The sequence below is a fragment of the Balaenoptera borealis genome (genome assembly GCF_965194805.1).
Source record: "Balaenoptera borealis genome assembly, chromosome: 3".
Classification (NCBI taxonomy): Eukaryota; Metazoa; Chordata; class Mammalia; order Artiodactyla; family Balaenopteridae; genus Balaenoptera; species Balaenoptera borealis.
The window spans coordinates 11785998-11802131 of NC_138866.1; the positions used below are offsets into that span (position 1 = coordinate 11785998).

Genomic DNA, 16134 nt, shown 5'->3' on the forward strand with positions numbered 1-16134 from the left:
GCTGGTGGGGTGGGGGGAGCTGAGGCTTTTCAACCCAGCTGACAGAGGCTCCTAACAGGAACCTTGGAATAATGTGCCGTCGCAGGGGGCCTGCTGCTCCTGAGTGGGCTTCCTGGGGGCGTGAGAGGCCTTCGGCCCAAGAAAATGACTGACGCCTGCCTATGCGTGCCATAGACCTGTCCTGACAAAAGAAGTTCAGCCCAGCCTCAGAACAGGCTTGAAGCAGGCGTTCCCGGGCCTGGCCTGGCTCCCGTGGGCTGCCTGGGGGCCCGTGCCTGTCCCATCCCAGCCAGCGCTGTTGCCCACACCTGTCCCATCCCAGCCAGCGCTGTTGCCCACACCTGTCCCATCCCAGCCAGCGCTGTTGCCCACACCTGTCCCATCCCAGCCAGCGCTGTTGCCCACGCCTGTCCCATCCCAGCCAGCGCTGTTGCCCACGCCTGTCCCATCCCAGCCAGCGCTGTTGCCCACGCCTGTCCCATCCCAGCCAGCGCTGTTGCCCACGCCTGTCCCATCCCAGCCAGCGCTGTTGCCCACACCGACAACGGGCTCGACCCCAGACCCCAGGCTGACGGCCCCACTGGAAAGCGCTCAAGAGAGCACACGGTTTAAGCACCATTCTCTCGCAGTCTGACAGCTTATCGTCCATCTTTGTAAAACATTATAAACGTTTTAGGTCAATGGGGCGATTCAGAGCCTCGTAAGCCTCAGTGGTGTTTTCCTTTTTAATTACCTGCGGAGGTGTGAGGAGAAAGTTACAAACCTGAACGTGGCTTAGCTCATGGGTAGCCTTTTTTTCTTTTAATTGTAGAAAAATACATACCACATAAAATTTGCCGTCTTAACTATTTTCCATTTTTAAGTGCACAATTCAGTGGTAGTAATTACATCCGTAAGGTTGTGCAACCATCACCACTATCTAGTTCTCAAATATTTAGTATCCCAAACAGAACTCTGTTCCCATTCACCGATGAGTCATTAATTACTCCCTCCCCCAAGCACCTGGTAATCAATCTCTAATTCGCTGCCTGCCTCTAGGGATTTGAGTCTCCTCAGTACGTCACATAAGTGGAACCGCACAGTTTTTGTTCTTTTGTGACTGGATCCCTTTCATCCAGTATAATGTTCTCAAGGTTCATCCACATTTGTGGCATGAGTCAGAATTTCCTTCCTTTTTAATGGCTGAATATTAATTCATCATGGGTAGTTCTGAGATGATTCTGACCTGGGCAGCTTCCGGAGGGCCTCAGGGTACACAACCCTGGCGCCAAGGTCTGCATCTTTAGAACTACAAGTGGTGCCCGGTGCAGCTGTGCAAGGTGGCAGCCCCGAGAGGTGGCATTTTATGAAGTCTGGACAAAATGGAGGTGCCCGGCTCTTTCAAAAGAGTGGCATTAAATTATCAGGCGTTAAATTTATAGAGACAGCACAAAAGAGCGGTCACCCTGGGGCACGGGCCAGGGGTATGGAGCGGGTTGGGAGAGAGGTCCCTGCTTGCTATTTGTTTTGGGAGTGGCCTCAACCTCCCCCCCACCAGCCAGCCAGCCACCCACCCCGGCCCAAGTGCGGACAGCACCCTAACACAGAGTCTATCTCTCTCCCACTCTGGCTGCCCCAGCAGGGTGTCCCCCAGAGAACTGGGGTGGCCACAAGTGACCGCAAGGGCTGAAGGAGGTTTTCTTCCTGCTCGGACAAAAGGCTAAAGCAGGATGTGAAACCAGGGGTCAGACAGCCCAGAAGAGGAGAAAGGGCACTTACTTCATGATCAGAATGTAAAACACGTACAAGATGATGAGCACCAGGCCTTCCCACCTCAAAGACAGAAAGGAGACTGGTTAGAGGCAGGAGGCCCGCGCGCTGAAGGCTGGGCGTGACCAGCACAGCGGCGGGTGCAGCAGAGTGGGTGGTCCTGTCACCTTCCTTGACCCAGCGCCCGGCCCAGGACCCAGGCATGTGGGCGAGCCACCCAGCCCCCAGCCGTCCTGCAAGCTGAAGCTCGCTTGGTAACAGAGAAGGCTGAGGGGGGGGCCTTCTCAACTACAGGGGGTCTCATCTACAGGGCTCAGGAGGAGTCCCCCCAGCTACCTAGACAAAGGAGGGCCCAGGGCCACCTCATCCCAGACTCAGGGAGGGGAGTGGCCTGGAGTCATGACGCTAAGAGGCCCTATGGTCACCCGAGCTTCTGGCCAGCGACAGGAGAAGCTGTGGGTGCAGGTGGGAAGGGGCCCTAAGAACTGCCTGAAGAGATGGGCCAGTCACAGGAGCCTCTTAGGCCAAACATGGGGGCTGGGCTGGGTGGGGGTCTTTCTGGGGTGCACTCTTATTGCCGTCCTGTAGAACCAGCGTCCAACCCCACACATGGTGGGGATTTTTGTAGCTCAGAACACAAGCCTCTGAGGAGTCACACAGCTTAATTTGTTGGGTCATCTGACAAGTGTGTCCTGAAGACCTACTATGTGCCCGACATGAGCTATAGTCATTTTGGGGAGCTCTTCCTCTGCTAGCCCACAGCCCAGCAGAGCCACAAAGGGGTCTGTAGATGACCCGACCACCCCCTCAAAACTCCATCTGCAGATGAGGAAAAGGAGACCCAGAAAGGGAGAGACTTTTTGGCTCACACAGTGGGTTAGGACCCAGAACCAGGATGCTCTGGGCCCAAAGCACGCAGCCGCTCGCATCAGTTCTCCTGAATCTATGCCCAACAAATAACCACTTACAGGATGCAGATCTGAATCACTGTCAATGAACAGAACCGTTTTTATGGTTTATGAATGTAAGATGCATTCATGCCCTATAAATTAGAGTGGCAATATCAACCTCTTTACAAGTTTATGCTTTACGTATCTTGATTAAGAAATCACTTCCTACCTCCATAGCATAAAGATGAGTCCCTATATTCTACCCTAAACTGTTTCAATTTTGCTTTTCACAGTGAGATCTTTAATCCGTCTGGGATTTATTCTTGTATAAGGTGTGAGGGAAGGAGCTGATGTTATTTTATTCTATATGAATTCCTCGTTTTTGTAGTATGAGGACCTCTCCCGCCCCCCCCCCCCACCCCCACAACTCACTACCTTGTCATGATGCCTGTCGTATCCCCCAGCCCAGAACTGGGCCCATTACTGGGTTCTCAGTTCCACATTGGCCTATGCTTATCCCTGTGCAAAACACCATACTGTTTTCATTATTTTAGCTTTATAATATATCTTGATATCTGGCAGGGTGCGAATACTAAGGGAAACAATCTTGGTCACTTTGAAAGGATAAATAAAGGCATGACTGCTTAGAATGATACCCTTTTTACTTTCACAAGTTCATAAACTTATATTTGTAAAAATAATTTTAAAAAAGATTCAATGAATCCGACAAGCAAGGATACTAACGAAAAAGGAACAATGAGAAACAAACTTAAAAACTTACCACACAATTTCTTCATCATATATGAACTGGAAGGCAAAAGAAACAAAGGGTGGGGTGACAGATTTATTCCAAAAGAAGAATAAACGCAGACCTCTAAGCACCCAGAGCCAACACATAGGCTAGTTATGTGTTTCACAGAAAGCTGGCTCTTCTCTCCATGTCTGGGTTTCTCAAACATAGAAGGTGACCTTTCCTTAGTGGAAACCTTGGTCAGTAGATGCTGCAGTATGAGGTCTAGGGTGGGTCTCCAAAGAGAACTGGCCTGTGCTACCAACAGTCCAAGTAGCCACTGGGGCCAACCTGGCAGGGGTCTGCCCTCATTAATGGAACAGAGTTGCTGAAATCAAGAATCTTAAAAACTGAAAAAGCATCTCTGTATGTATGTATGTTTGTGTCTGTCTATCTACCTACCTACCTATCTATCTATCTATCGATTGATCTGTGGTACCTCTGTGTGTGTGGGTGGGGAGGAAGGGGTGTCATTTTTTTAAAAATAAAGAGTAACCCCTTTGGAAACTCTGAGGGCAAAGGACCCATTTGTACCATTTGAAGGGAGGCCAGGGGTGATGGTGGGGATGCCGTGGCTTCCTAAGAGGGCGCTGACATTGCCCAACAATTCCACCCAGCATTGCCTATGTGGGACACGGATGAATGATGCTTCTGTGGTCCAGGGGAGGAGTCCTGTGACCGCCCCAGCCAGGCCCAGTGCGCACAGGAAGGTGGAGGGGCAGTGCCCACCAATCTGATCTTGGAGACACGGGATGCCAGGAGAGACCAGGGGGATGTTGTCTGGACTTGGGCCCATTGTACCCCTCTCCTGGCTGTCATGGCAGGCAGCACACACAGAATCTGCTTTGGGAAGTCACTTCGGAGAGGGTCCTCCTGGCTGGGCATTGCTATGAGGCTCCCCAAACTCAAGCCTCTGAGGAAGAGGCACTCAACAGAGGGGAGCCCAGTGCCACCACCTGGGAAACCTGGGGGACATTTATGGGGATAGTTTCAGTTTTTATAACCCAATGGAGGGCTACTGGCATTTAGAGGCAGTGAAGGCCCGGGGTGCTAGTCAGCCTAGAGCATGTGAAATGGTTCTACCAGAGGAGTTCTTCCGTATTTGGCACACGTCTTAAATGTCCTGCTAGATATTTAGGCAAGCAGAAAAAAAAAAAAATGACCTGAGCCTCAACCTTAATTCCGTTTTGCAAATCAAAGTATTCTTACATGGTTTTAATAAATACTTAATTTTCTAGTGAGTTAACTGTCATGCAAATGGAGGGATGATTGTACTTGGCTCTGTTTAGGATTTTATCAGTAGTCATTCATAATTTTGGAAAATCACATCATCAAGGTCGGCACCACTCATGGGGTTGCCAGCCCAGCATACCAGCCTCAGTCTGCACTGGTAGCTGTAGGGCCTGGAGATTTCCCATATGGGGGCAACAGATCACATCATTCAGCATTCTAGTACCTTCATGCCCAAACATTTACACACTGAAAGATGTATTCTTTTATTATGAATTACCTTTATTTGTCCTTTATGGTATAGTTTGGGCACTATATTGATATTGTAAAATTGTGTATAGGTAAATAGTTTTATCTATAACTTTCATTTTTGGGGTGTGGTGGGCAGCCTCTCAGGTGCCCCGATGATCCCACTACCTGATCTTCATGCTCCCCTGTGTGTGTGGCCTGAACTTAGGGATTTGCTCGTAACAGAATATGGCAAAAGTGATGGGCTGTCACTTCCGAGATTCGGTTGCAAGCAGACTGTGGCTTCCAGCTTGGTGCCTCCTCGCCCCTGCTGGGAGGGAAACCAGTCCCCATGCCGAGAGCTGCACTGTGGAACAGCCCGAGGCCGGCCTGCAGCCTCGCGAGTGATCCTGAAAGCAGATTGTCGCCCACGGGAGCCTTGACTTAACTATACCCTGGCCAACACCCGTGAGCCAGAGGGCTCGGCTAAGCCACTCCCAGATTTGATGCATAGAGAATGGGAGTAAGAAAGGTTTGCTGTTTTAAACTGCTGAGTGTTAAGGGAAATTTGTTACACAGCAACAGATAACTAATACAAGGGTCATGATTATCAAATCCAGTTGGCTCTAGATGTTCTTAGGTTGAGAACTGTCACTCTAGGGTACACTCCATACTCTGAAATCTGGGCATGTCATGTGCATCTGCCCTCTTGAAAATGACCTGCCCTCATGCCGCCACTTTAAAGCTCCTTTTGGATGGAAGCTGCTCCCCTGTGGATGACATGGTCCTTCCTTGGCAGTAACCTGTGTCATGGGCTTCGGTGCTGTGTCACTGTCATGTGCCATGATGTACCCGAGCCCTCAGGGATCCCTGTTTCAGCCCCTCTGCCTTTTCTGCCCATATCCTTGCTCCCAGCTGCCAACCCTGATTGCTCCCAGCTGGCCTCTCTTCCCTGCTCCGCCGTAAGGTGGGAAACCAGAAACTCTGCTCTTCAGTAAATGGGCTCTAAGTGAGGATCTGAAGGCCTCTGATGAGCACGTGCTTGAGCTTAACTGCATCGACCATATGATGCCTTCTTTAGCTTTTTCAAGGCCTTTGTGCCCTCAGGGTGGTACCTGGATGTGATGGATAAGCAAAGCATCAGCTATGAGATTTTCGGGGCAGGGAGGCACGGTGGTGGGAGATTGGTCAACATGACTGCAAGGAGTGGCCCGCACACCCCAGGGCAGGGGCGCCGTGGGTTCTCTGGTTCTAGTGCCAGGGACAGAGGTGGGCAGGGCCCCGGTGCCTTCGCAGGGGCGGGGGGCGGGAGGGGGGGAAGGTAACTCACGGCAATGAGCACAATGACAGAGAGGGTGTAGTACACAGAGTCTCGGCACACGGCCCACCACGTCAGACGGATCACCTGCTGAGCAAAGGACCATCAGCTGTTACTGGCTGGGGAGATGGGGTACGGGGGCCGGGGGACACTGCTGTGGGGCTCCCACCACCCCCAGACCCCTGCAGGTGCAGACACATGTCCACGGAGCTCATCTTAACTGTGCCACCAGAACCACATCTTGTCTGGCTGTTCAAGGCCACCCTGCGCTCTTTGTCACATCTGGGGACGGAATGATACCACACCATGTTCTTAAGTGATGGCAAAGCTGCCCCCTGTTCCTCCAAGGTGACCACATGGCATGTTTCCCAGCAGAAGCCATGTGTCAGGGGGAGAGGCCGGAGGCACTCACTCTTCCCTCCGATGTTCGAACCTTCTATGGGTGACCGGCTGCCTACCTCTGCCTCCCTAGGCCGGGCGGGGCCTACCCTTGAGCCTGGCTCTCTGAGATTGAGTCTAATGTCCCCCTGGGGCTCTGAAGACCAGGAAGACACGATGGGGTTTCAACAACAAGCCAGCTTCATGCGTCCTGTGGGGAGGCTGAAGGCAGGCCCCAAATATGTGCAAAGTCTAGCTCAGGGTCAGAGTTACAGAAGACGCCCCTTAAATATTTACTGCTGTTGAATGAACGCTCCCCCCTTGGACCAGCCGCGGAGCTGACGCTCTTCCTGCTCCCAGACCCACTGGTGGAAGGAAGGCAGGACAGCCCTGCTACACGTGAGGAAGCAGGCTCGGAGAGGAAACCGTTTCTGACAGCCACAGCACTTACGGGCTCGGCCACGGCTGGGCCTTGGGTCTCCCCGCGCTGTCCCTATGTCATTTCGTACGGAGAGAGAGACCACTGACCTGCCCTGCGGATAATCCACAAACTCCGATTATACACAGGATGTTGAACACAGCAGAGCCCACGATGGTCCCAACCCCGACATCTCCGTGGGTGATGAACACACCTGGAAAGAGAAAGGCACAAACACTCCTCTGCAAAGCCCAGGCCTTCCCCTTCCTTAGACCCGGGCTGGCTCTGTGTCCCCCACCCCACGAACGGAGGGAAGCTGTTCTTATTATCAGAGAACACCAGCGACGCGGTTGAGGACAGCAAAACCAGAGGTGGAGGTGCCCTCAGGGACCGGCTACTCTAATGCTCCCACTTTCTGAACAGCTTTATTGAGAGGTAACTCACATACCATAAAATTCATCCATTTAAAATGTCAATTCAGTGTTTTCTGGTCCAGTCACAGAACTATACAGTCATCACCACAATCTAATTTTAGAACGTTCACTTCGCCCCCAAAAGAAACCCCATACCTGTTAGCACCCCATTCCACCTCACACCCCTGGGAACCACTAATTCACTTTCTAGCTCTCTACTTCTCCCATTTTACGGATGAGAAAACTGAGACTCAGAGCTGACAAATGCCCACACTAGTCTGGGCACCAAACCTGGGCTCTCTTTGCATCCTGCATCTCGGGGCGACGGGACTTCTTACCAATTACAGAGGCAAACAGCTCTGGCGTCGAGCTTCCTGCAGCCATGAAGGTGGCTCCAGCCACATCTTCGCTCAGATGGAGTTTCTGAAACAGAAGCGACCGCAGACCCTCAGGCTGTAAGGTGGGGGCAGTAAACATGCGAACTGGACACTTGGCAGCCCGGGAGAGCACAGGGGAGCAGCACCGTAGCCAGAGTCAAGCTCCTGGGCTGGCGGCCTCTCCTCCCTGCACCTCGTCCACACTGCCAGACACTCAACCCAGAATCGCCTGTCCCCTTCCCCCATCTGTCCATCTCTGTTCACTCTCTGAGCCCTTAAATAACGTCTCCTTGATGAAGCCTTTGTAAGTGGCCACCACGAGGCAGCCACTCCCCTGGGACAGAGGAGCTGAAACACGAATCACACAGTGAGGGTCTGAGGTCCATGCGCTTGCCTCCCCACTGGATGACGAGGACAAGGCTGGTCTTTCTCATCTTTGGATGCCTGGAACAGGGTCTGGTGCTCAGCGGGGAGCCCACCAGTTTAGCGCCCATCTCCTCTGGTGCTCACACAGACCCTGGATACCAAGTGGACCTCCACATGCCAGTTGTGGGATGTGGAGGCCTCGGACGCACAGCCTGGTTCCTGCATCCCAGAAGGCCTTCTCAATGGCAGGCCCGACACCTGGCTGCTCACTGAAACAGACCCTCGCATCCTGTCCCCCGGGCTGAGCCAGCAAGGGACAGGGCTGGAACTGTCAAGGCCCACTCTGCTTGGCGACACTGTGTTCTGGCCACAGAGGCCCATCCTCTGATCTGGAATGTGGGGCTGGAGGCTTCGGGTGCTCGGGAAAACCACGGAGATTCTGGGTCCGCCTGAATGCCAACTTGAAGGTGCCCACCTGTGGTTCTCAGAAGGCCCCTGGGCAGGCTGGCTCGGGGCAGGGTTCGGCCTCCTCCTGCCCTCACCTCCCAAAGCACTCCTGGGCAGCCTGGGCTCTGAAGCCACTGCAGAATCCAATCCCTGGGCCAGCACAACCTCCCCACTGAGCTTGCTACAGAAGGGGTCCTCGGAAGGGCTGGAGCTCTGGGCTTGATGGAAAACGGGGTGGGGGGCCCGTCACTGACCCCAGGTAGAAGCCCGGCCACCTTAGCCCTGACGTAGAGGAGGTGCCACAGAGGTTCAGCCACTGAAGCACCTGTGATAGCTTTTAGCAGAATCCAAACCATGCTACATCCTGTCCTGCCCCGCCCTGCCTCTGCCTGGGCCTGCTCCCCGCCCCGGTCCTTCTTGGCCTGGTACCGACATGCCACGTGTCAATCACCCCCAGCCCCGCACCCAGGCTTTGCCAAAGGGTCCTAAGTCCTTCCCACGTACCTCGCAGATCTTCTCTAGAGACGGAACGAAGAAGTCATCACACACTATGGCCAAGGCGTAGAACATGTACAGAGCCTGTGAAGGAAATGGGGAGACAGAGAGTGTCAGCCAGAACTCCTGCCACTGATGGGCACGGCCAGGCGTCCATCACCCTCCAAACCAGCCTGCTCGGGCAGAGGCCAGGTGACCAGAGGGAGGCACAGAGGAAAATTCCAGCACCACAGAGATGTGATTCCTCAATTCCCTCACTGACAGATGGGGAAACTGAAGCCCAGACAGGAGAAATCACTTGCTGAGCAGCGGAGGGGACCAGAACTCATGCCACAGGGTCCTGTGCCCCTTCCTCTCTTCTTAAAGAAGCAGCTCTCTCTCAGCACCACGGTAGGCCCTCAAAAGGCAAGATCCTAATCTTAAGGGCCAAGAGGAAAGTATTCAAAATTGCCACTTTAAGAGTTTAAAATAATCATCATCCTGATTTCCCCTCTTTAGTTTTAGAGAAGGCATCATTTCCTTGTTACTGACTGCCCACCTCCTGCCAAAACAGACGGCAACGTGAGACCCAGCATTTCCTGGGACGCTGCTTGATGTCGGTCCAGGTTAAAATCCACAAGCCATTTACACTGGGAGGCTCATGGAACAGAGTCCAAATTCCAGTGCTAATCCTCGGAATTATTTGCCTTGTGATTTTGGATAAGTCACATCTCTAGGTCTCCGTTTCTTCTGTTTGATGACAGAGTAAGAACAGATGGGTAGTTTTTAGATGGTTTCATCTACAGAACTCTTCCCTGACCTGTCCACCCAACACGGCTCTACTGAGCTCATCTTATGTGCCAGGTACTATTCTAGCCATTAGGGATAGGTGGCGAGGATGCCAGGAAAAGCCTCTGCCTCTTTGTGGGGGATGAGCAGATACGCAAATGAAGTATCTGTAACTGCCAGGAAACAGCAAGTGCAAAGGTCCTGAGGCAGGAACATGTTTGATGCATTTGAGGAACAGCAAGGTCACTGGTGCAGGTAGAAAAGAGTGAGAATAAGGTGGAAAATAAAGAATGTGACGCTGGAGGGAGAGGCAAGGAGCAGGACCTGTGGAAAGGAGATGGGATTTTACTCTAGGCGCTGGTGGAAGCCATTTTTTCTTCAAAGAAAAAGTGACATGAATGGCCTATTCGCAAAAGAGGGAAAGGCTGGGCTGCTTCAGCTAAAACAGCGTGATATTATGACAACTTTACAATTATTTAACTGTGATTAAAGTGGAAGATCTATCAACTGTGACCAAAGCATCTGAGGCAGATGTCTACTGGAGTCCAGGTGTGGCTTTCGCTGAATTTGACACATTATCTTTTGGGGGGAAGGAAAAAGGAAACAAATACTGGGGATGTGGGTAAAGTGGACAGAGAGAGGGTGGGAGAGACCCTGCTACAAAGCTTAGGATACCGACTTGAATTCACACCCTCGGAAGTTCCCCCCAACAGCATCTCCCAGGCAAAGGGTGTCCCGTGAGGGTGAAGGGCCTCTGGCTCCCCTGACGCCTCAGAAACACTGGAGAGAAAAGGGGGCCAAGATGACACCACTGTTTCCTTCACTTGGGCCCGAAGTTCTGAGAAGCTTCTTAGTGCTACAGACAAAAACTGGCTCTAAAGCTCCAGCCTTTTCTTGCTCTAAAGAAGGGCTCAGCAAACTTTCTTAAAGGGTCAGATAGTAAATATTTGAGTCCTCGCAGGCCACACAGTCCGTCTTGACTCTGGTGCTGTAGAAGAGTAGCCATGGAATGGGTGTGGTTGCATTCCAATAAAACTTTATTTATAAAAACAGGAGGTAGGCTAGATTTGGTTCTCCAGACATAGTTGGGTAATGCCTGGCCTAAAAGGTTCCTGCCTGGTGGCGTAGTGGTTAAGAATCCACCTGCCAATGCAGGGGACACGGGTTCGAGCCCTGGTCCGGGAAAATCCCACATGCCACAGAGCAACTAAGCCTGTGCGCCACAACTACTGAGCCTGAGCTCTAGAGCCCATGAGCCACAACTCCTGAGCCCGCACGCCACAACTACTGAAGCCCATGCGCCTAGAGCCCATGCTCTGTGACAAAAGAAGCCACCGCTGGGCTTCCCTGGTGGCGCAGTGGTTGAGAATCCTCCTGCCAATGCAGGGGACATGGGTTCAAGTCCTGGTCCGGAAAGATCCCACATGCTGCGGAGCAACGAAGCCCGTGAGCCACAACTACTGAGCCCGCGCGCCTAGAGCCCGTGAGCCACAACTACTGAGCCCACGCGCCTAGAGCCCATGCTCCACAACAAAGAGAAGCCACCGCACCACAACGAAGAGTAGCCCCCACTCACCGCAACTAGAGAAAGCCCGTGCACAGCAACAAAGACCCAACGCAGCCAAAAATAAATAAATAAAATAAATTTATTAAAAAAAAAAAAGAGAAGCCACTGCAACGAGAAGCCTGCGCACGGCAAGGAAGAATAGCCCCTGCTCGCCTCAACTAGAGAAAGCCCGCGCACAGCAACGAAGACCCAACACAGCCAAGTAAATAAGTAAATAAATTTTTTTAAAAAATTAAAAAAAAAAGGTTCCTGCAAAATTCTTGAGGTCCTCTCAGGTTCAGGAAAAAAAGCTTTGTCAAGACTTTGATGAGGCAGAGGGACAGAACTATGGGACTAATTTGCCAAACCCACACCCCCTCAGTGAAAGGAGAGGGCATGGGAAAGCCAGAGATACTAGGAAGATAATAACTCTATTAGAGAAATAATACACGGGTCTGTCACTCAAAATTTGCCCACAACCTTCATTTTCACCAGTGGTTTATCCTGTTAATTAAAACTTCACTCATACATTATTCTCAGGTGGCGACTCTCTATGTGAGAACCCCAGCTTTCACTTGCTTAATTATCTCTTGCAAAGACGAATACTGGGTTGGGTTTAAATATGTAAGCAGATGGTTCCGGGTGCTCAGGGAACCACATCAGGAGGAACATTTGCTGTGACTGATGCAAAGTAGAAAATTAAACCCTGAGCACTTTCATTTCCCTGCACTAAACAATGGGGCTGGCAAACTTCTCCTACAAAGGGACAGATAGTAAATTTTTTTGGCTTTGTGGATCAGAGTCTCCGACACAGCTACTCAGCTCTGCTAGTGAAGCACAAAAGCAGCCACAGATGATACAGAAAAGCGTGAGAATGGCTGTGTTCCAATAAAACTTTATTTACAGACATGGGCAGTGGCTGCGGGCTGTAGTTTGCCTGCAGAGAAGAGCAACTTTTACCTATAATTTAGTTTTGAGCTCACTATGCCTTTTTGAACGGCTACTTGAACTCCACCACTGGTCATCAGGCTCATCTAACACTGAGGGAAGTTTGAGAAGAAGGGCACCGAAGTCTTAAACTAGTTATGCCAAGGCAGTAAAATGTGGGGGGATCCAGGGGATCATGATAGCAAGAGGGGACAGAGCCCTTATCACGTGCCCTGTGACGTCTGATGGACTTGACCCGTGTTCACTTGTATTTATACATCTGGGAAAGATGCTGTCACTCCCATTTTATAAAAGCAGAAAATGAGGCACAAGAAGACGTGAATCCTTGTCTCGGCTCTGGGGCCACTCGCTGTGTGACACTGAACAAGTCATTTCATATCCTTAAGATTTCATTTCTTTGTGGTTAAAACACATCCAGCATCTGTTCTCACAGGGCTCTACAAAGACTGGATGAGACCTTTGACACGCTGTGCTCTGAAGACAGGTTTCACATGCCTGAAGTTTAGGGACATCCCACCCCGAGAGGGCCACTTACACCAAGGATATGCAGCAGGACGGCTCCGTGCTGTCGCTCGCTATTGGAGAACAGGTCTGTGGGGAACTCATGAATCGCTGGAAGACAAGAGGACATGGTAAGGTATTCAATATTAGTTATCAAGGGGTGTCATTTGAGGCCTGGGGGGTTGGCCATGGAACTGAAGAGCCCCCCTGGTGTTAGACTGCCAGGGGAGAGGCCAGCTACTTCTCTGTCCAGGGCAGACCTGCACTCTTAGGAAAACATTGCTGGATATGGAATTATCCCCATATTCTAGTACCTTAAAGTTGATCATGTTTTGCATATCCCTTGCAATTAAAAAAAAAGAATGAAACACTTCATACCCACTAGGATGGCTATAAACAAAAAGACAGATAATAACAGGGGTTGGCAAGGATGTGGAGATACTGGAACCCTCACACATTACTAGTGGGAATGCAAAATGGTGCAGTCCCTTTGGAAAACAGTCTGGCAGTTCCTCAAAAGGTTAAACAGAGTTACCATATGACCCAGCAATTCCACTCCCAAGTATCTTCCCAGGAGAAATGAAAACATATGTCCACACAAAACCCACACACGAAATGTTCATAGCAGTGTTATTCATAATAACCAAAATGCAGAAACAACCCAAACATCTACCAACTGATGAGTGGATAAATAGTGTGATATTTACATACAAATGGAATATTATTTGGCAATAAGAAGAAATGAAGTACTGATAAATGTTACAACATGGAGGAAGCTTGAGGACATTTTGCTAAGTAAAAGAAGCCACTCACAAAAGACTGCCTATGGTATGAGTTCATTAATATAAAATGTGCAGAACAGGCAAATCCACAGAGATAGAGGTAGATTAACGGTTGCCTAAGGCTGGAGGGTATGGGGTTTGGGGGATGACAGCTAAAAGGTACAGGGTTTCTTTTTGGGGTAATGAAAACGTTCTAAAATTGCTTGTGGTGTTGCTTGCACAATTCTGAATACTAAGAGCCACTGAATCGTACACTTTAAACAGATGAATTGTATGGTATATGAATTACATCTCGATAAAGTTACCAAAAAAAGTATAAAGAAGTCAAAAGTCACCGAAGAAGAAAATCGGGATGGTTCCTTGTTTTGTCAATGGATTCCAATCACATTCCTAGCAGACAGCTTTCCAAGTGGCTTCAACACACGCTCGGATCTGTTACAAACACAATCCCTGCCAACGATCAGGCTGAGGCCAGGGATGGCTGTCCTGCTTGGGAGGGCAGGCTCCGAGGTCACATGGCCAAGTTCAGTTCTCTGCTCTAATATTTACAGGCTGGGTCGACAGGGACACATTCCTTAACCTCTTTGTGCCTCAGTTTCCTCATCGGTAAAACGGTGAGACTAATTTTAATAACATGCCTTACTGTTACAGCGTGTCAAGCTTGTGGTGGGCTTCAAACCTGCATCCCCCCACCCCCCGCCCAGGACTGTGGAATACTCTTCCCTCACCACTGTCAAGTCAGAAATGAGAAGCAGCTCCACGAAGAGGAGAGGGGAGGCCCATCCCCTTCCGCTAGAGTCGCTTCAGAGCTCAGGGACAGGCGGCCTCTTGCAAAGCCCTTCCAGCCTGTCCCAGACCCATCAGCCCCTCCTCCCAATCTCTCCTCCTGCCCACAATGGACCTGTCACTCCAGAGGGGGAAGCCAAGATCCCAGAGAGGTCAAGTGACGTTGGCAGGGTCGAGGATGGCAGTGCCAGCACTAGGAAAATCTCCTGTCCCCAGGGAGAGGTCTCTTATAGCGGTGCCACACAGAGCAGGGGAAACGATCCATGGGAGGCGAGGCTCTAGGTAAGCTTGGAGGGGGACCTGATGCCGAGCTGGAACAAGGGAGGAGGTGAGGGCCGACAGCATCCTTGTCCCCTAACCTCTCAGGCCCCTCAGGTGCCAGGTGTGCTTCCACTGGCATAGGTGGCATCTCAGGTCACTGAGTACCATGTCATAGGCCCTTCTTTGGCCCAAGGATGCTCCTGTGGGGTGGGTACTGCCACTTCTGTTATGGGCTCTTGGACCTCAATGTCACCTGTAATGGCAGAATAATTCCTCCTCACCGCCCCATCCCCCATTGGAGATGACCAACAGGTAAGTATTTTATTTTGTGAATGTCATTTTTGCAGGTTCCCCATCAGACACCAAAACACCCCCACGTCCTCAGCACTTCAGCTAGACCGGAAGCTTCTGGAAGGCAGGGATCCACATTGCCCTGCATTGCATTCACAGTGCCTCGGCCAGGCCTGGCACACAGTAGGTTCTCAATAGACCTTAACACTCAGTTGAATAAACAATGCTAAAATATTAACAAAAATGACAATCGACAATCTACATCATCTCATCCTGTTAGAATGCTTTTGTTACCCTTGCAAACCTCTTAAATGCCTAGAATGATACCTGGTTCAGAGTGGGCACCTGATAAACGCTGATAAACTTCCAGGACAAAAATCCCTTCTCTGTAAATATAATTTGGCTCTAAGCTCTGAAAGGATGGTTTCTCCCTTAAAACAGAAAACTTTTCTGTTTAAGATGAGATTCTCCCAACAAGACCTAGAAAACATTAGCTCCCCAGATTCCCAGAACACGTTCCCACTTTAAAACAAGCAGCATTTAATGAAACATAGATTCTTTCACTTCTTTTTCCCCTGTAATCAAACTTCTTTAATAGAATTGCTGCTGTCAGTTCAAGGGCATGGGTCTACTTCAAGGCTTGTCGGCTCAGAGATGGAGAATTATAAAGGCAGTAACCCAACATTCCTGCGTCCAGGATCTTGTTTCCAGGAGAAATGTAACTGTCTGGGATATTTCAGGGCAGATCAAGCAGACATTTCTGCTATGAAAATGCGAGACAGTTTTTGATTCTCCAAAGCAGAGATTTATCCAATACTGGGCACTCTTGGAAAATTAGAATCAAGTAATGCTGCTTTCTGCCATAAGGACACTATTGTCTGGGCTCCAGCAGAGAGGGGATGTGGGTTATAAATGGCTTTGTCCTTGGTAGGAACAGGCTTCTAATGGTTCAGCCGCAGTGCCTTGCTCTGTGACCCCATGAGTACGCTGGAGGGCTGTGGAAGGGAGTGAATGCCATCATGGTCTGAATTTTGCCAGCAGAGACAGAGTGACCGGCAGAGCTACCAGCTGCTTATCACCCTCTGTACCCACCCAAGTCTTCTGGACACACCCTGAGCCCATGAGGCAGGCACCGCCGCCACAAATATCCCT

General features: G+C 50.6%; 1 protein-coding gene across 3 annotated transcripts in view; it reads right to left on the reverse strand.

The window, feature by feature from the left end:
• The window catches only part of SLC24A4 (solute carrier family 24 member 4), a 171727-nt gene that overhangs the window by 49034 nt on the left and 106559 nt on the right, over positions 1–16134 (reverse strand). For 2 of the 3 annotated variants that reach the window (XM_082384542.1, XM_082384544.1), the window contains exons 3-9: positions 12897–12973; positions 9109–9183; positions 7753–7837; positions 7112–7215; positions 6218–6295; positions 3421–3446; positions 1759–1812 (exon numbers count right to left, since the gene is read on the reverse strand). In XM_082384542.1, coding sequence (XP_082240668.1) covers positions 1759–1812; positions 3421–3446; positions 6218–6295; positions 7112–7215; positions 7753–7837; positions 9109–9183; positions 12897–12973 — 499 coding nt within the window. The remainder of the gene's footprint in view (positions 1–1758; positions 1813–3420; positions 3447–6217; positions 6296–7111; positions 7216–7752; positions 7838–9108; positions 9184–12896; positions 12974–16134) is intronic. The other variant, XM_082384543.1, reaches the window with a different exon arrangement.